This window comes from Larus michahellis, chromosome 20, assembly GCF_964199755.1.
Source record: "Larus michahellis chromosome 20, bLarMic1.1, whole genome shotgun sequence".
NCBI lineage: Eukaryota > Metazoa > Chordata > Aves > Charadriiformes > Laridae > Larus > Larus michahellis.
Window position 1 is genome coordinate 3,517,739 of NC_133915.1, and position 24,289 is coordinate 3,542,027.

At 58.9% G+C, this 24,289-nt stretch overlaps 1 protein-coding gene across 1 annotated transcript; it reads left to right on the forward strand.

The window, feature by feature from the left end:
• The first annotated feature begins 71 nt into the window (after positions 1-71).
• SNRNP200 (small nuclear ribonucleoprotein U5 subunit 200) lies at positions 72-23,965 on the forward strand. Its single transcript, XM_074563856.1, has 45 exons — positions 72-484; positions 977-1,140; positions 2,313-2,484; positions 2,748-2,940; positions 3,202-3,257; positions 3,847-3,945; positions 4,255-4,407; positions 4,538-4,637; positions 4,814-4,950; positions 5,819-5,902; positions 6,109-6,282; positions 8,135-8,272; positions 8,416-8,571; positions 9,718-9,888; positions 10,151-10,344; positions 10,973-11,096; positions 11,466-11,615; positions 11,802-11,912; positions 12,568-12,699; positions 13,066-13,254; positions 13,788-13,985; positions 15,047-15,199; positions 15,330-15,410; positions 15,909-15,992; positions 16,617-16,723; positions 16,928-17,046; positions 17,300-17,454; positions 17,621-17,810; positions 18,042-18,215; positions 18,786-18,946; positions 19,214-19,441; positions 19,765-19,956; positions 20,038-20,216; positions 20,388-20,539; positions 20,870-20,978; positions 21,156-21,264; positions 21,458-21,647; positions 21,760-21,924; positions 22,156-22,277; positions 22,398-22,541; positions 22,622-22,798; positions 22,908-23,068; positions 23,180-23,261; positions 23,377-23,469; positions 23,620-23,965. The coding sequence occupies exons 1-45, from the start codon at positions 137-139 to the stop codon at positions 23,761-23,763; spliced, it is 6,714 nt and encodes a 2,237-aa protein (XP_074419957.1). The 5' UTR covers positions 72-136; the 3' UTR covers positions 23,764-23,965.
• The last annotated feature ends 324 nt before the right edge of the window (positions 23,966-24,289 follow it).

Below are 24,289 nucleotides of genomic sequence, written 5' to 3' on the forward strand. Positions count from 1 at the left end.
GGGCGGGGCTGTGAGGAAAAGGCGGGGCTTACGCCGGGGAGAGCCAATAGGAGGCGGGAGGGCCGGGAGTCGGCCCCGCCTACCGGCCGCGCCCCGCCGCTTTCAAAGCCTCAACCGTCAACGGCTCAACTGGCCAATGGCAGCGCGCGGGGGCGGTGCGGCTGAGCCAATCACGGCCAGCCCCCGGCGCGGGGAGGAGGAGGAAGGCACAGCCAGCCAATCAGAGCGGGGGAGGCCGGAGCAGCGTCACCGCCTCCCGGCGGGCGCAGCGGTTCATGCTGGGAGCTGTAGTCCGGAGAGGAGCCGCGGGGCATGTTGGGGCGCCCGCCGGCGGAAGCGCTTCCAGGTGGCGCTCTGCTTCCGCTTGACCCGGAAGTGGCGTTCCGCGGCCTGCTCCGGTGCGCGGCGGTGGCGGCGCGGTCTCCAGCCCGGCCCAGCCATGGCGGATGTGACCGCCCGCAGCTTGCAGTACGAGTACAAGGCGGTAAGTGCGGCCCCTCGGCTTCCCGCCCCTCACCGGCCCCGTACCGGGCCCTCTCCGGTCCCGTTAACCCAGGGGCTGCCTCTAAACCTACCCCCGCGCTGCGGCGGCCCAGGTTCTCCCCGCGAAATCGTCCTGCTGGGTGTAACGGCCCTTTAACGTGGTTGAGGGGAGGTTCTGAGGACTAAAATCCTCTTTTAAGGGTTTTTCCCGAGTTTTGTCACCTTAAAGTGGGACTTCCCGGGCACTGAGAGGTAACCGAGCACCCGGGCGAGGAGGGTGCCGGTTCTCCCGGCTGAAACAACCCCCAGGATGGGGCCGAGTGGCTCAATCCCAGTTTAAAGTTTAAAATCGCGGCTATTGAGGGCGTTAAATAACCCCCCCCCGGGTTAATTAAGATACAATTTATTTGTGCCTCGAGCAGCGCGGAGTGTTTTAAATTAAAAGGAAATCTGCCTGCCTGCTCTTTATGCCTCTCTTTTTCTCTTCTCCCAGAACTCCAACCTCGTCCTCCAAGCCGACCGCTCGCTGATCGACCGGACCCGGCGGGATGAGCCGACGGGAGAAGTCCTGTCCTTGGTGGGCAAACTGGAGGGGACCCGCATGGGGGACAAGGCGCAGAGAACCAAACCCCAGATGCAGGAGGAGAGACGAGCAAAGTGAGTGGGAGCTTTGAGCCCGGGGGCGGGGGGTGTGGGGTGCCGAGCCCTGGCGTGAAAAACGCTCTGGGCAATTAATTTTTCATTCCCGTCTTCGAACGACGCAGCTCTGGTTCGGTTTAGCGCTGCAAACGGGGTAGAACTCAGCGGTGTTGGGAATATTTTATAGTGGGAAATGTTTTGGTGGTGTGAGGTTCAACAAGGCCAAGTGCCGCGTCCTGCACGTGGGTCACACCAACCCAAGGAACGCTACAGCCTTGGGGAAGGGTGGCTGGAGAGCTGCCCGGTGGAAAAGGACCTGGGGGTGGTGGTCGACAGGGGTCTGATTGTGAGCCAGCAGTGTGCCCAGGTGGCCAAGGAGGCCACCAGCATCCTGGCCTGTGTCAGGAACTTGTGGCCAGCAGGACTGGGGCAGTGATTGTCCCCCTGGACTGGGCACTGGTGAGGTCCCACCTCGAGTGCCGTGTCCGGTTTTGGGCCCCTCGCTCCAAGGAGGACCTTGAGGTGCTGGAGCGTGTCCAGAGAAGGGCAACGGAGCTGGTGAGGGCTCTGGAGCACGAGTCTGGTGAGGAGCGGCTGAGGGAGCTGGGGGTGTTCAGCCTGGAGAAGAGGAGGCTGAGGGGAGACCTTCTCGCTCTCCACAGCTCCCTGAAAGGAGGGGGTAGCCAGGGGGGGTCGGTCTCTTCTCCCAAGGAACAGGCGATGGGACAAGAGGAAAAGGCCTCGAGTTGCGCCAGGGGAGGTTTAGGATGGATATTGGGAAAAATTTCTTCCCGGAAAGGGTTATCAGGCATCGGGAGAGGTTGCCCAGGGCAGTGGTGGAGTCGCCATCCCTGGAGGGATTTAAAAGCCGGGCAGACGCGGTGCTGAGGGACGTGGGGTAGTGGGGGTTTGGGCGGTGTTGGGTTGATGGTTGGACTTGATGATGTGAAAGGTCCCTTCCAACCGAGACCGTTCTATGATTCTAACTTGGAAGACACAGAGACGTTGTTTTCTTCCTTCGGAGTTGGTTATTCCATGTCAATAGATGAAAATTGAAGGGAAAAATTAAAAAACGTGTATTTTTCTTCTTTATTTTTCAAATAAAAGAGACTAGCCATATTTGAAGTAGCAGGAGCAGGGCTCTGCCGTGGGGCTCACCCAGGCGCTCTCTTCCCTGCCTTTCTTTCCAGGAGAAGGAAGCGTGACGAGGACCGGCACGACATCAACAAGATGAAGGGTTACACCCTACTCTCCGAGGGCATCGATGAGATGGTGGGCATCATCTACAAACCCAAAACCAAGGAGACCCGCGAGACCTACGAGGTGTTGCTGAGCTTCATTCAGGCGGCTCTTGGGGACCAGGTGAGGATGGCAACGCCTCGAGATGGGTGTCCCTGCTCCGGTAGAGGATTGAAAACCTGTAAAATCCATCACTTGGATTTTTTAATCTTTCCCTGTCATCCCGTGGGATGGGTTTGCTCCGTCGGTGCTGGCTTTTGGGCTCGGGGATGTTGTGGGGGTGGCCTTTTGGTGGCCATACGAGGGTCCAGAAATAGGAGGGACCGACCCCGTACCCTTCACGTAGCAAATTTCTTCTCCGCGCGACGCGTTTATTCCTTTGGCAGCCCCGTGACATCCTCTGCGGAGCCGCCGACGAGGTCCTGGCGGTGCTGAAGAACGAGAAGCTGCGCGATAAGGAGAGGCGGAAGGAGATCGATCTGCTGCTGGGACAGACCGATGATACCCGCTACCACGTGCTGGTCAACCTGGGGAAGAAGATCACAGATTACGGTGGCGACAAGGAAATCCAGAACATGGGTATGGGAAGGCGTTGTCGGGGGCTGCGGCTTCGGGGAGGGGGCTGGCAGAAAGTCGGGTTGCTGGTGCCAAACAGCCAGGGTGGTGTTTGCAGATGGAGAAGCCAAAAAAACCCCACGTTTGGACAGTTTTCAAGCCCCCAAACCACGTTCTTTTCATCTTTTTGGATGCGCGGAGGTGTGGGCGGGCGTGTGGATCTGTGAACCTTGCATGTGGTGCCCAGATTTTTTTCCGATGAGTTCACTCCGCTCTCTTTTGCAGATGACAATATCGATGAGACGTACGGGGTGAACGTGCAGTTCGAGTCCGATGAGGAGGTAGGAGATGAGAGGCTGCGGGCTGGCAGCGGAGTCTCTGCCCTCTCCCCCCTCGCTCCGCCGGGACCGCGTTTGTCCCATTTTACTCTTATCACCTTGGGAAGTGGGCATTGGCTCGGGCTGGGATGTCTCTGCCAGGAAGGAGAAGCCGGATTATTTTAGATCCCGCTTCCTGGCGTGGGGAGGGTTTGTTGGTTATCCTGCTAATCCAAGGCTTATCGTGAGTCAGTACGACGGAAAACAGATGGTGGTATTTAGATCTCGTGGGGAAACTTGACAGATCGAGAGGAAAAGAGACGTTCAGATGCGCTGCTTGGAAGCGTTTCGTGGAAAGGCTCCCTGGGGGTTGGTTTTTGGAAAAGGCTGCGAGAACGATAAGGGAGACAAATCCGAGGAAACGCTGGCAAAACCGCTCTGTAGAGAGCGGGAATAATCTCGCCACGTGGTGCTGTACCTGAACAGCAGCGTTAGGTTCCCGTGAAAAGCACAAGGCGGGCTGTTTCCTCTCGCTGCCGGATGATTAATTTTCGGCGAGGAAAAGCTCTCTGATGTTTCCCAGCGCCGCTTACTGGAACTCTTCTTGCAACAGGAAGGCGACGAGGACATTTATGGCGAAGTGCGTGACGAGGCGTCCGATGATGACATGGAGGGAGACGAAGCCGTTGTCCGTTGCACCCTCTCGGCCAACGTGAGTCACCGAGGAACGCGTGAAACGCGGTTCGGGGATCGTCTGGAGGAGGGTTGGGGATGCTCTTGGTCTACGGATGGAGTTAAGGTTGTTGGTGGATGGAGAGGAGCCTTGGAGCTGTTGTCCGACGGAGGCCAAACGGAACGTTACTAAAATGAACAGGCCTGGCAGCTGCACAGCTGCGTCCCGCTGGGTCTCTGCTCCTCTCTCTGCGGAGAGAGAGGCCCCAAACGCTCGCTCGCAACACCAAGGTCGCATGCCTGCTTTCTTCTCACAGGAAAATAACATTGTTGTGGCTTTTTCTTAAAGCTTGTGGCTTCGGGTGAGCTGATGAGTTCAAAGAAGAAGGATCTGCATCCTCGAGACATCGACGCCTTTTGGCTCCAGCGGCAGCTGAGCCGCTTCTACGATGACGCCATCGTTTCCCAAAAAAAGGCGGACGAAGTGCTGGAGATCTTGAAGGTCAGCGTTGACCTGATCTTGCGCGTCGCTGCTCTTGAGCTCCGCTTGAGTTCGGTTCTGTGCGAAGCGGGGATTCTCGTTCAGTGGGGCGCGGGGTTAACCGCCTGTTCCTCGTTTCTCCTCCTCCCAGACTGCCAGCGACGACCGGGAATGCGAGAACCAGCTCGTTCTGCTCCTGGGCTTTAACACCTTCGACTTCATTAAAGTCCTGCGGCAGCACCGGATGATGAGTGAGCGGCGTTCGCTTTAACCTTGTTTCCCTGCCATTCTGACGTGATTCTAACGCGACCCGAGGCTTTTTAGCGGCCATCGGTGTTGCTGCGTGGAGCTTGGGCCCTTGTTATTTGCTCTTTTGTTTTGATTCAGCCCTTAACCCCTCTGCTATCCCTTAATTTTCTTTCACCAGTCTTGTACTGCACTTTGCTGGCCAGCGCACAAAGCGAAGCTGAAAAAGAAAGGATAATGGGCAAGATGGAAGCGGATCCCGAGCTGTCCAAGTTCTTGTATCAGCTGCACGAGACGGAGAAGGAGGATCTCATCCGGGTAAGGCCGGAGGGTGGCTCGAGGCGGGACGAGCAGAGGAATCGTGAGAGCCTTGCCGCCGCCTGCGGTCACCGTTGGGCTGCGTGTTTTGTTTGCTGTTCGTGAGAGAGGAGCCTTGCTGACTCAGCTGGGATCTTGAAACCGTGGGAAACGGTGCTTAGGAGGGCGATATATTTACCACTTCTTATTTTTGAGTCGCTCCGATGTCTGCTTTCCCAGGAAAATGTCGGTGTATGCAAGTTTCGCGTTTTTAGGCTGGCGTTAACCGCCTTGTAACGGCACCGTTTCACCTCTGGGCCTCCTTGCTGGGAGGCTCGGCGCCGTAAAACACCCCCGGCCCTTCCCATCGGCTCCTTGTTACCTGGCGTTGGAACGTGACACCCAACACGTTTATTGGCCTGCGGGGTTAGCTCTGCTCGGCCTTTGGAGAATAGCGGTTCTGTGACCGGTTTGGGGGTTGTTTTTTGGGGATCAATACCATATTCCTGCTTTGTTGCTAAAAAAAACCACCCCAGGTTATGTTGTTGTGAGGGACCGTTTTGGGTTCTCTGTGTTTTGAGGAGCGCTGCCGGCCCGCAGCAGGCCGGGCTTTTGCTGGGGCACTGCAGGTTTGCGTGTCTTCACTCCCTGCTTCCTTTCATCCGCTCTCCCGGAAGGCGGGTTTACGTCCTGGCCTTGGGGGCACTGCTTTCTACTGCCAAAAATTATTGGCTCTGGTTAACGTGAATGTCCATGCTTGAAAGAAAATCGCGGCGCGTGGCTTCTCTGGTTGGTGCGGGCTTTCCCGGTGTGACGGGAGGACCTGGCAGGCCACGGAGGAGGTTGGGCAAATCTTCCCCAGGGCCGAAATTCTCATCTCTTCGCACAGGAGGAACGCTCTCGCCGGGAACGCGTCCGTCAGTCCCGGATGGATACTGACTTAGAGACCATGGATCTGGACCAAGGAGGAGAGGTAAAACTCTTGGAAGTCAGCCGTTCCCAGCCCTTCCTACGAGCATCCCCAGGAAGTGCAAAAAGAGTATTTGAAGTGGCACAGACAGGAAGATACCGAAAATAAGCCCCCGATGTGCTAAAGAGGCGCTTGCCAGTTGGCTGCGGTTGCTTTTCCTTCCCTCCCAGGGCGTCGTTCTCTAATCCTTGCCCCTTTCCTGTTTCCAGGCGCTGGCTCCCCGGCAGGTGCTGGACCTGGAGGATCTGGTCTTTGCCCAAGGTAGTCACTTCATGGCCAACAAGCGTTGCCAGCTCCCCGACGGCTCCTTCCGCAGGCAGCGCAAGGGCTACGAGGAGGTGCACGTGCCCGCCCTGAAGCCAAAACCTTTTGGCTCCGAAGAGGTGGGTGATCCCGCTTCGTTCCCCCGTATTTAGCACGAGGGGGGGTTGAGTGACGGGGTGACTGATGGCATCTGTCTGGACTTCTGCACGGCCTTTGACACGGTCCCCCACAACATCCTTCTCTCTGCACTGGAGAGAGATGCCTTTGATGGACGGGCTGTTCGGTGGATGAGGAATTGGCTGAACGGTCGCATCCGGAGAGTAGTTGTCAACGGCTCAACGTCCAGATGGAGACAGGGGACAAGTGGTGTCCCTCAGGGGTCCGTAGCGGCACTGGTGCCATTATCGGTGACACGGGCAGTGGGATGGAGGGCGCCCTCAGGACGTTTGCAGATGACACCAAGCCGAGCGGTGCGGGTGACACGGCGGAGGGACGGGATGCCACCCAGGGGGACCTGGACAGGCTGGAAAAGGGGGCCCATGTGAACCTCATGAGGTCCGACAAGGCCAAGCGCAGGATCCTGCACCTGGGTGGGGGCAGCCCCCGGGGATCAGCACAGGGATGAAGGGATGGAGAGCAGCCCTGAGAAGGACTTGGGGGTGCTGGGGGTGAAAAGCTGGATGTGAAAAGCTGGACGTGAGCTGACAACACGCACTGTCAGTCCAGAAAGCCCCCCGCAGCCTGGGCTGCATCCCCAGCAGCGTGGGCAGTGGGGCGAGGGGGGGGATTCTGCCCCTCTGCTCCGCACGGGGGAAACCCCCCTGCAGTGCTGCCTCCAGCGCTGGGGACATTGGGAGGACACGGAGCTGTTGGAGCGGGGCCGGAGGAGGCCCCGGAGATGCTGGGAGGGCTGGAGCCCCTCTGCTGTGGGGACGGGCTGAGAGAGCTGGGGGGGTTCAGCCTGGAGAAGAGAAGGCTCCGGGGAGACCTTGGAGCCCCTTCCAGTCCCTAAAGGGGCTCCAGGAAAGCTGGGGAGGGACTCTGGAGCAGGGAGGGGAGCCATGGGACGAGGGGGAAGGGTTTTACACTGACAGAGGGGAGATTGAGATGAGATCTGGGGAAGAAATTGTTTGCTGTGAGGGTGGTGAGCCCCTGGCCCAGGTTGCCCAGAGAAGCTGTGGCTGCCCCATCCCTGGAGGGGTTCAAGGCCAGGTTGGCCGGGGCTTGGAGCAACCTGGGCTGGTGGGAGGTGTCCCTGCCCAGGGCAGGGGGAGGTGTGTGGAACTAGATGGTCTTTGAAGTTCCCTTCCAACCCAAACCACTGCGTGATTCAATGAGTTGTTGCTAATATTGTGGCAAATATTTCTTGGGACTCGACAGCCTCTGATGTGGCTTTTGACGCCCTCTCACATTTTTTGAAGAACCGTTAGTTTAAGCTAAGAGATCTCACACGGCTGAAGAAGGTTCCTGATTTCTAGTTTCTCGCTTCTGGACCGTGGATCCTGTGCTGGTGGTTTCTGTCTCAGGGCTCCCCTGTCCCCTGTTTAGCTCCTTGGCTGAACCCTCAGCTCCGCTTTTGCTCCCTCCTTGCTTGCGACGCGCGGTGTGGGCCAGAGATCTGGCTGATTTCGTCGCCTGCCTTGTTGATAAATTGCCCCTTTTGATCAGCGCTGGCAACGGAAATGTGGGCTGATCTGTCCCGTCATGAGAACACGGCGGGGATTCGCTTTTCTGATGACGTAGCCAACTATGACTTGTACTCGTCGGAGCGCGCGCGGGCCGGCTAATGGGCCTCCTTTGATCTCTCCCGAACCCGCTCCACGAACCCCGGGCAACGGGGCTTCTCTTCTGGCCATCTGGAGGCAACGTGACCCTGCTGCTCCGCAGGGTGTCGCTGAGGTCTCGCATATGCCCTGCAGCCCGCGAGGTACTGAAACAAAGGGGTCGAACTTGCCTTTTTCCCTTTTTCAGCAATTGGTTTCTGTGGAAAAGTTACCCAAATACGCCCAGGCTGGATTCGAGGGGTTTAAAACGCTGAACCGTATTCAGAGCAAACTCTACCGGGCTGCGCTGGAGTCGGATGAGAACTTGCTGCTGTGCGCTCCCACGGTAAGGATCCTGCTCTTCGGGCCCTCTGTGATGGGGAATCCAGAAAGATGGACCTTTTGGGTGGAAAATATATCTTTTTCCGGGCGAAACGTTACTCTGGAGAAGACAGGAATTTGATGGGACTGGTTCGGTTTGCGTTCCAGGGCGCTGGGAAGACCAACGTGGCGCTCATGTGCATGTTGCGAGAAATAGGGAAGCACATTAACATCGACGGAACCATCAACGTGGACGATTTCAAGATTATCTACATCGCCCCCATGAGGTCCTTGGTGCAGGAGATGGTGGGCAGCTTCGGGAAGGTGAGGAGAGGTTTGGTCCTGCCCCCGTTTGAACCGTAGCTTGGGGAAGATGAGCTTTATTGTGGTGGCTTCGTTATGTTACGCTTACGGGAGGATATGAGCTCTGGCAGAAGCTGGTCGGGAGAGGATGAGTTTGGGTCGTGCCTTTAATCTCTGTTGGTGTAGCCCGCACCCATTGGGCTCTGTGTGTGTGTCAATACGGGCTTTGGATGTCAGAGCGGGCTGTGAACCACAGAATCCCAGAGTGGCTGGGGTGGGAAGGGACCTCTGGAGATCACCCCGTCCAACCCCTGGCCGGAGCAGGGTCACCCAGAGCAGGTGGCACAGGGACGCCTCCAGGCGGGGTTGGGATGTCTCCAGAGACGGAGACTCCCCCACCTCTCTGGGCAGCCTGTGCCAGGGCTCTGCCACCCTCACAGCAAAGAAGTTCCTCCTCGTCTTGAGATGGAACTTCCCACGGTCAAGTTTGTGCCCGTTACCCCTTGTCCCGTCCCCGGGCACCACTGAGAAGAGCCTGGCCCCATCCTCCTGACACCCCCCCTTGAAGTATTTATCAGCGTTGATAAGATCCCCCCTCAGCCGTCTTTTTTTCCAGACCGAAGAGCCCCAAATCCCTCAGCCTTTCCCCATCAGAGAGATGTTCCAGTCCCCTCATCCTCTTGGTGGCCCTTTGCTGTCCCCTCTCCAGCCGTTCCCTGTCCTTCTGGAACCGGGGAGCCCAGAACTGGACCCAGGGCTCCAGATGGGGCCTCCCCAGGGCAGGGCAGAGCAGAGGGGGAGGATGACCTCCCTCCACCTGCTGGCCACGCTCTTCTGGATGCCCCCAGGATGCCATTGGCCTTCTTGGCCACCAGGGCCCATCGCTGGCTCGTGGTCATCCCGTTGTCCCCCAGGACTCCCAGGTCCCTCTCCACAGAGCTGCTCTCCAGCAGGTCACCCCCAACCTGTCCTGGTGCGGGGGGTTATTCCTCCCCAGGTGCAGCACCCTGCACTCGCCCTTGTTGGATGTTCATGAAACCCACACGTTTCTCCCAGTGCTGTAGTGGGACGAGTATGTCCTGCGAGCGTCTCGGGGCCGCGCTGCTCTAACGCTGCCCCGGGAAACGCGCGTTTATCCAGCTTAACCTCCCGTGGGCTTCCTCCTAGCGCCTGGCGACCTACGGCATCAACGTGGCAGAGCTGACGGGGGATCACCAGCTCTGCAAGGAGGAAATCAGCGCTACCCAGATCATCGTCTGCACCCCGGAGAAGTGGGACATCATCACCCGCAAGGGAGGAGAGCGCACCTACACCCAGCTGGTGCGGCTGGTCATCCTGGTGAGCAGCACCGGGGCCTCCAGAGCCCTGGCGCGGAGATGGGGGGCGATGGTGGGGGGGCGCTGTGTCTTACGGCGTTGCGGTTCCCCGACGTGGTTCAAAACGTCTCTGGGACTTGGTTGCGGCGAGACTCGGGCTTTGAGCTGTGGGCTGAGCGTCCCTCAATCCACGCAAGCAGGTTTGCTACGAAACTAAACCAAAAATGGGTAAATGGAGCCGGTTTGGAGCGGGGATAACTCTGTTCCTGTCTCCTCCCTTCAAGGATGAGATACACCTCCTGCACGACGACCGAGGGCCCGTCCTGGAGTCTTTGGTAGCCAGAGCCATCCGCAACATCGAGATGACTCAGGAGGACGTGAGGCTCGTTGGCTTGAGTGCCACCCTCCCCAACTACGAGGACGTGGCTACCTTCCTGAGAGTCGACCCGGCCAAAGGCTTGTTCTATTTTGATAACAGGTACCGTGGAAAGCCGGGAGAGACCTTTGCGATCGGGTGGTGGGTAGCTGTGGAGAGCTGGGAAAGCCCTGCCTCCCGTGGAGGCGGTTGAGCGTTTATCTGTCGGATGGTGCCAGGGTCCCACCGGGCCTTCAGCCTGCTCTCCACGCGCATTTGTTTGCTCTCGGATGCGCCGGTAAAGGCGTCCGCAGGATTAGAGCAGTTAAATACAGCCTCAAAAGGCGTGCCAGGGTTCCCGCGGCGTTCGTGCGAGGAGACGCTTTAGAGAAGGCAGATAAACTCCGCCGTACCTGCGCGCTGCAGGGGCGGTTTGAAGGAAGCCTAAAATAGGAGCAGGGTCGTTCCTGAAACGCCGTTTTTGCTCCCTGAGCGCGTGCGCGTCGCAAATGAATTCCGGGAAACAGCAAGACGTGTTACTGTCCCCTGTTTAATCTAACCGGGCCATCAAATCGGAATCAATTGAGGCACAAAAGAAGCCTCAATTTATACAAACAAAAGAAGCGCGTTAAACTTGGCGGCACGACGTACAGGATGCCTTTCGCCAGGACCTTTGTAGCAGCGATTCTCCGTTCTTCTGCTCTTTTAGGGACTTGTTTGCTTTTGGTTTTGGTTTTTTCCCCCCTTACAGCTTCCGACCGGTGCCCCTAGAGCAGACCTATGTGGGTATCACAGAGAAGAAGGCAATCAAACGCTTCCAGATAATGAACGAGATCGTTTATGAGAAGATTATGGAGCACGCTGGAAAGAACCAGGTTTGATACTTGATGTTATTCTTCCTGACGCCCTCAGTTTCTCGCTGGTGAGGCTCTTTCGAGTTGCCGGCGCTGCAGAAACGCTGCAGAGGAGAAGAGGGCGGGTTTGGGCCGTCGATGGCGGCTGAGAGAGGGAGGAACGCAGGTTCTCTCTCCGTGCCACCTGTCCGATTAACCTAGGACCTGTCTTTTTAGGACGAAGGGAGTTTTTTTTGTGATGCTGCCCTGGTAGATCAGGAGCTCGGCGCGTGGTTCGCGGGGCGTCCGGGCTAGTCCTACGACTCTTCCCACCCGGAACACCAGCAGCGGGTTGCGTCAAGCCTCTTTGATCCCTCTCTCAGCGACGGTACTTTGTGCTCGTTTTAACAGGTGCTGGTGTTCGTTCACTCCAGGAAGGAGACGGGGAAGACTGCCCGGGCCATCAGGGACATGTGCCTGGAGAAAGATACCCTGGGCCTCTTCTTGCGGGAGGGCTCAGCCTCCACCGAGGTGCTGAGGACCGAAGCCGAGCAGTGCAAGGTAACTGCCCGGCCGGGGCTGTTCCCACGCGGCCATAGCAGGAATGCGGCGACGGAGACGCTGCCGGTTCGGTGCGGTTTCGCGGCCTTTCCTCTGGGATGCGGGCTTGCCTTCCGTTGCGTCTTTTCTCTCTGGTGTTGCTCGGCTTGGGGGGAAAACCTAGAGCTGGTTGCGTTTCTGCCGCAGAACCTGGAGCTGAAGGATCTCCTTCCTTACGGCTTCGCCATTCACCACGCCGGGATGACACGCGTGGACCGGACGCTGGTGGAGGATCTGTTCGCCGACAAGCACATTCAGGTGAGCTTCACTTCCCGGGAGGAATTACTGCGTTTGGGGTAGGTACTTCACTAGAATTGCTTAAGCCGTGTTTTCCCATATCAAGAAAATCCCAAATCCTTGATTTCCAAAATGAAGAGGATCAAGGAAGTCCTTGATTTCCAAAATGAAGAGGATCAAGGAAGTCCTTGATTTCCAAAATGAAGAGGATCAAGCCTAGCCAACCCCCCCATCCCGCTCTACTGAAGCCGGTGCCCGGTGAAGGCAGCCTTGATTTTTACGGAAAGAATAGAAACTAAAAGCGCGGGGCCGGGAGTGGAGGGGGCAAGGACACCTCCCCTTGGTCTCGCTGAGTGTTTGAAGCCGGGGCTCTGTCCCGGAGCAGGCTGTCTCCTTCGCGGTCGCCACTTTGGCAGAACCCCATCCGAGCGGTTTCCTGGCTGCGTGATGAAGGGAAGGCAAAGGGTTTTCTCGGGGTCGCGCAGCGAGCTGGGAAATTTGGGCAAAGATCCTGCCGTTTATCTGACCTCCCTCTGCTGAGCTGTCGAGGCGGTCACGCCTCTCCGTCTTTGTCCCTTTTGTGCGTGTCTCTGCTGTCAGGACCAGCATTTTAGATCCCCTTTTTTCCTTAGGAAGAGGCTTCTGCCTGGCACTGATCTCTGTTTCGCTCCCGCAGGTGCTGGTCTCCACAGCCACGCTGGCCTGGGGTGTAAATCTCCCCGCTCACACCGTCATCATCAAAGGGACGCAGGTGTACAGCCCCGAGAAGGGGCGCTGGACCGAGCTGGGTGCTCTGGACATCCTGCAGGTGAAGTCCTGGTGACAAAAGATGCTGCCGGCACCCGGGGCGGGATTTTTCCTTTCCCCCGGAGGCGCGTTTGAGATCCGCTTTCATGTTTTCTCAGCCCGGTCTCTGCCCGTTCCCCTGCTCTCCGACTCTCTCGGCTGTTGTGGGAACAGCCCTGCTGGGAGGGCAGAGGAGAAGGCGATATCGGTGGGAGAAGAGGACAAATCATTCCTCTCCCGGTGTCTTGCCCAGACACATCTGAGACGTTTCCGCGCGTCTCCCGCCAGCTAGAAGTAGCGGCAGCCCGAGCGATCTGGCTCAGGACACGGCAGCGAGGAGAAATTGCCGAAAGAGAAGCTTTTCTGACCTCACCCTCTTGTTTCTTAGATGCTGGGACGTGCCGGGAGGCCGCAGTACGACACCAAAGGAGAGGGGATCCTCATCACGTCCCACGGCGAGCTGCAGTATTACCTGTCCCTGCTCAACCAGCAGCTCCCCATCGAAAGTCAGATGGTGTCGAAGCTCCCGGACATGCTGAACGCGGAGACGGTGCTCGGCAACGTCCAGAACGCGAAGGTGAGTGCGAATCCTCGCTTTTCCCCACGTGCGACTGTGCCCTTTTGTTGCGCCCGGAGAGCCGCTGGGGATTGCAGGGCTGATCTGTGTCGGGGAGAGATGTCGTCGTCGTACGGGAGCAAAGACATTTGCGAGCTTCAGTGTCTGGAAAGCAAATTTTTAAGAGATCTGGAAGGGCAGCCGTGAGAACCACCGGGCCATAACGCTGTCAGGAAAGCGGGGGGGTGACGCTTCTGTAATGCAGAGCAGAGAGAGTTGTCTGCAGGGAGGAGGACACCGGGGAAAAGTCTGCCTGTGGAGGGTGGGTTTTCTTGGTTTTTAATTCCTTAACGTTTTTTCCGGTACTGGAGAAGGGTTGCCGTGTGGCTTCCGATCCAAAGAGGTTGCGTGTGGGCTTCCAAGCTCTGAGGTTTGAGGTTGACGTGGCAGGATTTGGCTGGATCCTACGTTAGTAATGGGAGCGCTGGGGCCCCGAGCCGGAACGTCAGCCTTGCTGGCTCGTCGGCTCTTCCAGCTCGTCGGTTTTTCCTCAGGATGCGGTCAATTGGTTGGGTTACACCTACCTGTACATCCGAATGCTGCGCTCCCCGACTCTCTACGGCATCTCCCACGACGATCTGAAAGGGGATCCGCTGCTGGACCAGCGCCGCCTGGACCTGGTTCACACTGCGGCCCTCATGTTGGACAAGAACAACCTGGTGAAGTACGACAAGAAGACGGGCAACTTCCAGGTGAGACGGGACGTGGGAAAGGCGCTGTGCTGGACGGGAGCGTCGTCTCTTGAGAGGAAGGGCGCAAGAGGCGTCTTGCTGATGAAATATGGATCCCAGGGCGTCGTTCGCACCCGCTGTTGTGCGCGGCCGGGAGCTGTGTGCCGGCGCAGAGGGCGCCGGCGTAAAAACCCGACCCTCCGTCTGTCGCTGTCGTGGGTCTGCTGCTGCCTCCCGAGCTAATTCACGTTCCCCTGGCCTTTGCGTGGCTTCGGAGGCAGGCAGATGAGAAAGGGGAGGCTGGGATGTATGCGTTGCGCTTCGAGGAACCCACAACCGTTTATTGTCGCTCAGACGATTATTCTCGCAATGATCCCTCCCCACCCGGGAAAGGGGATCGGGGGGAAAACGAGGAAACCCCAGGGTTGAACTCTGAACAGATTTAATAGATTAAGACTAGATAATGAACGTTAATGACACTGAAGAACTAGTATCGATCCCCACACCAATATAAAATACACCGGGATCATTCCCAGCCCGTTCCCCCCCGCCCCCCCGCAGGGAACAGCCCCTGTGGGACCCTGCGGGAGGAAGGGAAGGGCTCAGGGCTCCGGCACCGGGGCCAGGAGTTCTCATCCCAGAGAGAAAACTCCTCAAACTCCCTCGTTTCCCTGGAAGGGGCCCTTCCTGGGATGAAATAATCCTGGGGGGCCAGCGCCCGGCTCTCGCTCCTCCTCGTCCCGTCCCCGCGCCTGGTGGGGGGCTGGGAAACACCCAGACCTTGAACCTCCCCCTCCAGAGCTGCCTGGAAAGGGAATATTGGCACCAGTTTGAGTCCTGGAAAAGGGGTTTTTTTCCAATATTACACGAGAAATGAGCGCGGTGTCGCCCAAACCAGGAGAGTATAGAATTGTGTAGCAGGTAAAGCAGCTTCCCTGGGTGATTTGTAGCCTGAGAGTTTAAATTTAGCTTGTCTGGAGATGTCTCCCCTGCTGCAGCCTGGTTCCTCTTCAGCATCTTCTGCCCGTGCCGCGGGCGGGTGTCTTTCTGCTGCTTCACTCTGGCTCTTGTCCCTGCGGCAGGTGACGGAGCTGGGCCGCATCGCCAGCCACTACTACATCACCAACGAGACGATGCAAACTTACAATCAGCTGCTGAAACCCACCCTGAGTGAAATCGAGCTCTTTCGGGTCTTCTCGCTGTCCTCGGAGTTCAGGAACATCACCGTGAGGGAGGTGAGGAGCCGGACAACCGTCCCGAGCGAGGCAGCCCCCGAGGCATCGGTCTCGATGCTGTGGGGGCGGATGCGGAGCTTGGCCTGGGAGGAAGGACCCTTCTCACCTCTCCTGCCTTGGTTTTCTGCAGGAGGAGAAGCTCGAGCTTCAAAAGTTGCTGGAGCGAGTTCCCATCCCGGTGAAGGAGAGCATAGAGGAGCCCAGCGCCAAGGTGAGCCCTGCCTTGTCCCCTCCAGGGGACTTCCCTGCCTGTCTTGAGGGGACCGGTGATCTTTGGGGGAGAGCTGTGATGGGAAACGCCCCTCTTGGGGGTGGGAGGGAGGAGGAATTTCCGTTCTCTTCCCTCTGTGGGACATCCTGAACTGCCTCAGGAGATGCTCGAAGAGCTGCAGGTCCTTCTTGTCTCTGGTTGACGTCCTGTGGCGCGGGACGGTCAGTCCCCGTTGGTCGCTTCTGTCCTGCCACGCGTCAACGTCCTGCCGCGTTGCCCAGAGAAGCCGTGGCTGCCCCGTCCCCGCGAGTGTTTAAAGTCGGGTTGGACGACGCTCTGAGCAACCTGAACTCGTGAAAGATGTCCCTGCTTTTAAAGTTTTAAGGACTTAGATGGTCTTTAAAAGGCTCCTTTTCCACCCCAAACCCTTTTATGACCGTGCGGCCGGGCAGCCCGCCGGGATCGGGCGCTGAGACCTTCTGTGTTCTGCTTCCCCAGATCAACGTGCTCCTCCAGGCTTTCATCTCCCAGCTGAAGCTGGAAGGATTTGCCCTCATGGCCGACATGGTCTACGTTACCCAGGTGAGGGAGGAAACGTGGCTGGGGCCTCTCCCTTCCCATTTAGATGCCCGCAGTCCAGCCGCGTCTCTGTCTCCGACAACTATTTGCACCTCGGAAACGTGGGTTTTGGTCACAAACGGCTTTGAAAATAACTAGAGCCGGGAGGGCCGAGAAGGTCTAACCCCCGCCAGGCTGGGAATTCCGTCTTCGTTGGAGTCTCCAATTCGTAATCAAAATAATTCAGCGCTAGAGGACTCCAGGGTAGCCTACGTCTACTTTTTACCAGGGCCCGTAGTGATAGGTCAAGGGATAACAGTTATAAACCGAAAGAGGGTAGATTTAGGTTGGATATAAGGAATAATCTTTAGGATGAGGGTGCCGAGACTGACCCAGGTTGCCCAGAGAAGCTGTGGCTGCCCCGTCCCTGCGAGTGTCGATCAAGTCAGGTTGGACGGCGCTCCGATCTCGCGAAAGATTGCTCTGGTTTTCAAGTTTTAAAGACTTTAAGATGGTCTTTAAAAGGTTCCGCTTCCACCCAAACCCTTCTGTGACCGCGTGGCCGGGCGGGAGAGCGGGTAGAAAGGAAAGAAGAGTAAAATGGGGTGGCGGCAGCCGGGGTCTGAGCGTCGCTCTCTCTCCCCGCAGTCGGCCGGGCGGCTGATGCGTGCCATCTTCGAGATCGTCCTGAACCGGGGCTGGGCCCAGCTCACCGACAAGACCTTAAACCTCTGCAAGATGATCGACAAACGCATGTGAGTGCGATCTCGGAGGCGTTGGCTGATTGCGGGCCGGCTGAGAGTCTTCAGCGGGGGCCTGGCTGGGAAGTTTGTGCCCGGGCGCGCGTAAAGGAGCTGCCGCCCGGCCACTGGCCGAGGGCCGGTCTTGGGCAACGCGGGGACCCTGCTGCTCCGAAGGCTTCGTTCCTTTGCTTGTCTCACCCCGCCCTGTCCTCGCAGGTGGCAGTCCATGTGCCCTTTGCGCCAGTTCAAGAAACTGCCTGAGGAAGTGGTGAAGAAAATCGAGAAGAAGAATTTCCCGTTTGAACGGCTCTACGACTTGAACCATAACGAAATAGGTAGGGAGAGGCGGGCAAACGCGGCAGGGGGAGGTGTTTGCCTCTCTGTTCTCCTCTGCCGTGTTTTCACCCCGGAAACTCGGAGGGGGGTTTATCCCTGTCTGAGCGAAGGGGCAGAACTGGCCAGGCTCTTGGCACAGCCTGAGGACGGCGGAGGCTTTGCCCTGGCTCATCCCAGCTGCTCGGATCGCCGAGAAGGGATATTGTTCCTTTTGGGAGCCGTTGGTCAGCCTGTTATCCCTCTGTCCTGCAGGAGAACTCATCCGAATGCCCAAAATGGGCAAGACAATCCACAAATACGTTCATCTGTTTCCGAAGCTGGAGCTCTCCGTCCATTTGCAACCCATTACCCGTTCCACCCTGAAAGTGGAGCTCACCATTGCTCCTGACTTCCAGTGGGATGAAAAAGTGAGCTGTGGGGCTAAATAGCGCCGGGCTAAATACCGTGCTGGGGGGAAGGAGGGCACTCGTGGGGCAGGGTTGCTGGGGGAGGGCCGGCGTTCAGCTCCTGGAGATGTGGAAGGAGGGGGAATCTGGACCGCGATCCGAAGGTGAACGGCCCGCCCTTGCTCAGGTACACGGTTCGTCCGAAGCTTTCTGGATCCTGGTGGAGGATGTGGACAGCGAAGTCATCCTGCACCACGAGTACTTCCTGCTGAAAGCCAAGTACGCGCAGGACGAGCACCTCGTCACCTTCTTCGTGCCCGTGTTCGAGCCGCTGCCCCCGCAGTATTTCATCCGGGTGGTCTCCGACCGCTGGCTCTGTAAGTCTCCTTCTGCCGGTTTTACAGCGGGGCTTCTCCCTGAGGCCCGAGGCGGGGTGATTCCGGTCCTCTCCCAGTGCCGTGCTGGGAGAACGACTCCTGACATCCCAAGTCACAGCAGGGCTGGGGATGCCGCTGGCGGATGAAACCGTTGGGAGCGCTTTTGGGGATGAAAATGGGGTTGTTGGTTTTTTGTTTGGTTTTTTTTTTGTGTGTGTGTGTGTGTGACAGCCTGCGAGACCCAGCTGCCCGTTTCCTTCCGCCACCTGATCCTACCGGAGAAATACCCTCCTCCCACCGAGCTGCTGGACCTGCAGCCGCTGCCCGTCTCGGCACTGCGAAACAGCGCCTTTGAGAGCCTCTACCAGGAGAAGTTCCCTTTCTTCAACCCAATCCAGACTCAGGGTGGGTAGCGCCTCTGCTCGCCTCCCCCGGGGCTGCCTCTCAGTCCCGCAGCCTTCGTTTTGGTGGGGTTTATTCCCACGATTTGCTACGGAAGCGCCTCCCGTCACGTATCCCCTCTACCTCCCTGGGCCTTGGAGGTTTGACGGCTTCGAATCTTTCTCCCTGGGCCGGAGTATCTTTGATATATTCCTCGAGTACGTCAAACCGGCAGCAGGTTTGCGCCTGGAAGCTGGGGCCGTGCTAATTCGCGGAGCCGGCTGGCCCCGAACTTCTCCAGCTGTGCCGCTTGTAGGGACGGAGTTTTGAGGGAACCCAGGCTGCCCTGTCCGTGTTTCTCTGCCTGGGCTTAGCCAGAATAGGGAATTCACGCTTACGAGCTACCGTGACAGACTGGAGACTGTTTTTCTCCGTAGATTTGGGGCTAAAACTCTTAAAACAGCCTTTTCCGTAAGCTCCTTGTGCGGGCTGGGCCCAGGCTGTGGTTTTTCCCTGCCCGTTTTTAGAGTTTTGATAGGAATCCGCGGAGGTTTTGCTAAACCGCCCTCTTCTGTGCTGTCCCTCTGTCCCCAGTGTTTAACACGGTGTATAACAGCGACGACAACGTGTTTGTGGGTGCCCCCACGGGAAGCGGCAAGACCATTTGTGCCGAATTTGCCATCCTGAGGATGTTGCTCCAGAACTCGGAGGGACGCTGTGTCTACATCACCCCCATGGAAGCCCTGGCGGAGCAGGTAAAGCCGGCACCCTGGGGAGAACTGGAGCCTTACCCCGCCTTAGATTGGTTTCCTCGCCCCTTCTTTCGCTTTTCCTCGTCCCTTCTTTGCTATCACGTCCCTCGGGATGATTCCAGAGCCTTTTGATGAATTGCGGAGCCAAAGAGACGCCGTCCCGCTGCCGACGTGCTGACGTCGGTGTGTGCCTGGGCGCATCTCCAGGGATTTGGTAGGATATTTTTTTTTTTTGAGGTTAACGACGGCATCCCTTGGTGTATTTGGCAGGTCTTCTTGGACTGGTACGAAAAGTTCCAGGAGCGTCTCAACAAGAAGGTGGTGTTGCTGACGGGGGAGACCAGCACCGACCTGAAGCTGCTGGGCAAAGGGAACATCATCATCAGCACCCCGGAGAAATGGGACATCCTCTCGCGCCGTTGGAAACAGCGCAAGAACGTCCAGAACGTCAACCTCTTCATCGTGGACGAAGTCCATCTCATCGGGGGCGAAAACGGGGTGCGTCTGGCAGGGGAAGGGGCGGGGGGGACGCGACGAATTCGAGTGACGCTCGTTCTCGGGTTAGTCTCGGTAGTCGAGCCGCTTTGGGGTGGACGGTTGCTCGCTCCTAATATCTGGTCTGAGGTCGGCTTTTCCTGCCGGGAGTTTCCCCAAGCTGCAGGATGGGCTGGGGCTAGGAGGGGCATATCCTTCGGGAAGCTGGGGAGTATTCCCTGGAGAGGGTGCTTGGGCTGAAACGGCCGGAGCTCAGCCGGGAGAGGCGGCCGCGGCGCCGAGAGCTCGGTTCTTCCTGCTCTAACTTGTCTTCTCCCGCCTTGCAGCCGGTGCTGGAGGTCATCTGCTCCCGCATGCGCTACATCTCCTCCCAAATCGAGCGTCCCATCCGCATCGTGGCCCTCAGCTCCTCCCTCTCCAACGCCAAGGACGTGGCTCACTGGCTGGGCTGCAGTGCCACCTCCACCTTCAACTTCCACCCCAACGTCCGCCCCGTGCCCCTGGAGCTGCACATTCAGGTAGGGTTTGGGCAACCTCCTCTCCTTTTCCTTCCGCCTGGTCTCCGGACGCCCTCACTCCCTGCTCCTCTTCCCCCGCAGGGCTTCAACATCAGCCACACGCAGACTCGCCTGCTCTCCATGGCCAAGCCCGTCTACCACGCCATCATGAAGCACTCGCCCAAAAAGCCCGTCATCGTCTTCGTCCCGTCCCGCAAGCAAACACGGCTCACGGCCATCAACATCCTCACCACGTGCGCCTCGGACGTCCAGAGGCAGAGGTAACGACGCTGTGGCCTGTTGTCCCTCCTCTGACGGAGACCGGGGGCACGTTTTTTGGCTGTTTTGAGGGACAACTAACGATGGGCAACGGTCTCTTTGATGCGACATCAAAGAGGGGAGAGGCTCGCTGGGCCTGGCAGCGGCCTCTTCACTCCTCCTCTCTCCGGCAGGTTCCTGCACTGCGCGGAGAAGGATCTGGTTCCGTACCTGGACAAGCTGAACGACAACACCCTGAAGGAGACGCTGGTGAACGGGGTGGGCTACCTGCACGAGGGGCTGACGGCCATGGAACGACGAGTGGTGGAGCAGCTTTTCAGCTCCGGTGAGGGGGGGACACGGGGACACGCCGCTTCATCTACCCCAAACCCCTTTTCCCTGGAGCTTGGCGGTGCCCACGGTCTTGGGACTGGAAATAACAGCTCGCCCAAGCCTCGGGTCACTCCTCTGCCTCCCGGGTCCAAAAAGGCCGCGATTTTCAACTTCACCATCTTTTCCTGGACCTCCCTTTATGCTGAGACCCGTCTGCCTGAATGCAGAACCCCCCCAGATCCTTCTCCCCGCGGATTCTTCCCCCTCCCCGCCCCAGATCCTTTTCCTTCCCAATTTCAGTGACCCGCCGAGGTGCTGAGCCCTCTCCCCGCGCCCGTTTCAGGTGCGGTTCAGGTGATGGTTGCCTCCCGCAGCCTCTGCTGGGGGATGAACATCGCCGCTCACCTGGTGATCATCATGGACACCCAGTACTACAATGGCAAGATCCACGCGTGAGTGCGTCCCGCCGCCGCGGCGGCTTCCCTCCGCTCCCGCTCTGGCTGCGCTGAGCACGAGGGAACGGACTGATCCCGAAGGGCTCCGTCCCCGTGCGGGCCGAGGCTGGGAAGGGCGGGAGAGCGGTGCTAGCTTTCCGTGGCGCCTTCCTCAACTCTCTCTCCGTGTCCCAGGTACGTGGATTACCCCATCTACGACGTGCTGCAGATGGTGGGCCACGCCAATCGCCCGCTGCAGGACGACGAGGGCCGTTGCGTCATCATGTGCCAGGGATCCAAGAAGGTGGGTGTGGGGGAGCCGGGGACAGGGGGGGGGGACACCGTTGCCCTGTCTCCTGCCCTGGGGGGTGGATTTCTTCTCCCGGCGGGCTGAGGTGTAACCCCCCGCGCGGAGCCCTGCCGCCTGGCAGGCGCGGCAGGATTTTGGAGGGGCTGGGGTTGGTTCACCCCTCGCCTCTACCCCCGCCCCGCTGTAGGATTTCTTCAAGAAATTCCTCTACGAGCCCCTGCCGGTGGAGTCGCACTTGGACCACTGCATGCACGATCATTTCAACGCCGAGATCGTCACCAAGACCATCGAAAACAAGCAGGACGCGGTGGATTACCTCACTTGGACCTTCCTGTATCGCAGGATGACGCAGAATCCAAACTACTACAACCTGCAAGGTGAGCGGCGGGGGCTGGAGGATAACTGGCGACCCTCTACCACCAGAGCAGCTTTTTCGCCGTCCTGGGGAGTTCCTGAACCCAGCCGCCAACGCCGCCGTGTCCTCCCCAGGCGTGTCCCACAGGCATCTCTCGGATCACCTCTCCGAGCTGGTGGAACAGACCCTGAGCGACCTGGAGCAGTCCAAGTGCATCAGCATCGAGGACGAGATGGACGTGGCTCCTCTGAACCTGGGGATGATCGCCGCCTACTACTACATCAACTACACCACCATCGGTAAGGGCCGCGCCAGGGGCAGGGACCGCACGCGGGCGCTCCTGGGTGCTCCCGCGTCCCCTCCGTGCCGCGGGCGACGGAGAGAAGGTGCCGGCTGCGTGGCGGGGTGCGTAAAAACCCTGACCTTTAGCCCGAGGCCGCGCGCACTCTGCCCCAAGGCACCTCTCGTAGCGGGGGGTTTCCTGCTGCCTGCTTTTCCCTGAGCCCCTTCCGCTTCTCTGACTTCCCCAGAGCTCTTCAGCATGTCCCTCAACGCCAAGACCAAGGTGCGAGGGCTGATTGAAATCATCTCCAACGCCGCCGAGTACGAGAACATCCCCATCAGGCACCACGAGGACAACTTGCTGCGGCAGGTGAGCGGCAGCGCCTCGGATCTCGGAGACGGATGGTGGGCTTCCGGTGGGGTCGGAGGAGCGAAGCCGCCCGTCTTTTTTGGATTAAAGCACTGATGGGTTTATCGTTTCTCCCCGTAGCTGGCCCAAAAAGTTCCCCACAAGCTGACCAACCCCAAATTCAACGATCCCCACGTCAAGACCAACCTCCTGCTGCAGGCTCACTTGTCGCGCATGCAGCTGAGCGCCGAGCTGCAGTCGGACACCGAGGAAATCCTCAGCAAGGTACGACGGGGGCCGGGGACGACCCTGCCCGCGTCACCGCCTCGCGTCACCGTCTCCTTGACCTGTCCCTCGTCTTCCAGGCGATCCGGCTGATCCAGGCCTGCGTGGACGTGTTGTCCAGCAACGGCTGGCTCAGCCCCGCGCTGGCCGCCATGGAGCTGGCGCAGATGGTGACGCAGGCCATGTGGTCGAAGGATTCCTACCTCAAGCAGCTGCCTCACTTCACCTCCGAGCACATCAAACGCTGCACGGACAAGGTAAAGCTGGGGCTGGGGGCGGGAAACCCGGCTGCCGTCCTCCCCTCGCCCACCCCAGGAGCCCCCCCCCCCCGGCTCAGCGCAAGGCTGAAAACGTCTTCCTTGGCAGGGGGTGGAGAGCGTTTTCGACATCATGGAGATGGAAGACGAGGACCGGAACGCCTTGCTGCAGCTCTCGGACGCTCAAATCGCCGACGTCGCTCGATTCTGTAACCGTTACCCCAACATCGAGCTGTCCTACGAGGTGGTGGAGAAGGAAAGCATCCGCAGGTGAGGAGGGGGGTGGCGCGGTCCCCCCCTGGGCGCCGCCCCGCTGCTAGGGGCATTGAGGGGGGGGGCGCCGGGACGCCCTGACCCTGACTTTCGCATCTCCGCACGCAGCGGGGGGCCCGTGGTGGTGCTGGTGCAGCTGGAGCGTGAAGAGGAGGTGACGGGGCCTGTCATCGCACCCCTTTTCCCCCAGGTAGGTGCCGAACCGGGTGACATCAGAAGTTGGGGAAGAGGGGGACCGTCCCCGTGTCCCCCCCCCCCCCCGCCCCGAGCTGTCCCCATCCCCTTAACTCTTCCCTCTCCACCAGAAACGCGAGGAGGGTTGGTGGGTGGTGATCGGCGACTCCAAATCCAACAGCCTCATCTCCATCAAGCGCTTGACGCTGCAGCAGAAAGCCAAGGTGAGCAGGACGGGGACGGGGAGGCACGTGGCAGCCCTAAAAAAAAAAAAAAAAAGACGCGGTTGGGGCGAGCGGGACTGGGGTGCCCCCCCTTCTCCCCTCCGGCCCCCCCACCGCCCTCTAACGCCGGCTCTTCCTTCGCCGACGTAGGTGAAGCTGGATTTCGTAGCCCCGGCCACGGGGACGCACAATTACACCCTGTATTTCATGAGCGACGCTTACATGGGCTGCGACCAGGAGTACAAATTCAGCGTGGACGTGAAGGAGGCGGAAAGCGACAGCGATTCCGACTAACCTCGGGGGCCACCGCGCTCCCGGCGAGGACCCTTCCCCCCCCACCCACCCGCGGTAGCGCTTGTGTCGCCTCCCTTTGTCTGGATTCCGTGTATTTCGATTTATTTTTTTTCTTTTTTTAAGGTGTCGATGCTTTGTACAGTGTTTTTTAGAAGGAGCTGCGCGAGCGCGGCAGCTCGAATAAACTTTGAGACCCCTCTTGCCCTCTGCGCTGCTGGGTCTGGGGGCGGGGGGGGGGCGGAAGAAAACAGGCGCCACCACTGCTTTGACCCCCGACTCACTGAGTAGCTCTGTGGGGCTCGCAGACGTTCGTTAGCAGAATTAACGAAGGCAGAGTTGGCTTGGTAGCCCATTTCTAGGAGTGCCAGCCCGCAAGAGGGGGACGTAAATGCTTCCCCTCGGGCTGCGCTTCACCGGGGGGGGCGTAAATCGGCCCCCGCCGCCCCCTCCCACCCCCGCCGTGGGTCTGTCCTCCTGTGCCACCTCCTCCAGCTCTCGGGGGGGGGGGTCGGCGACAGCACCGCAA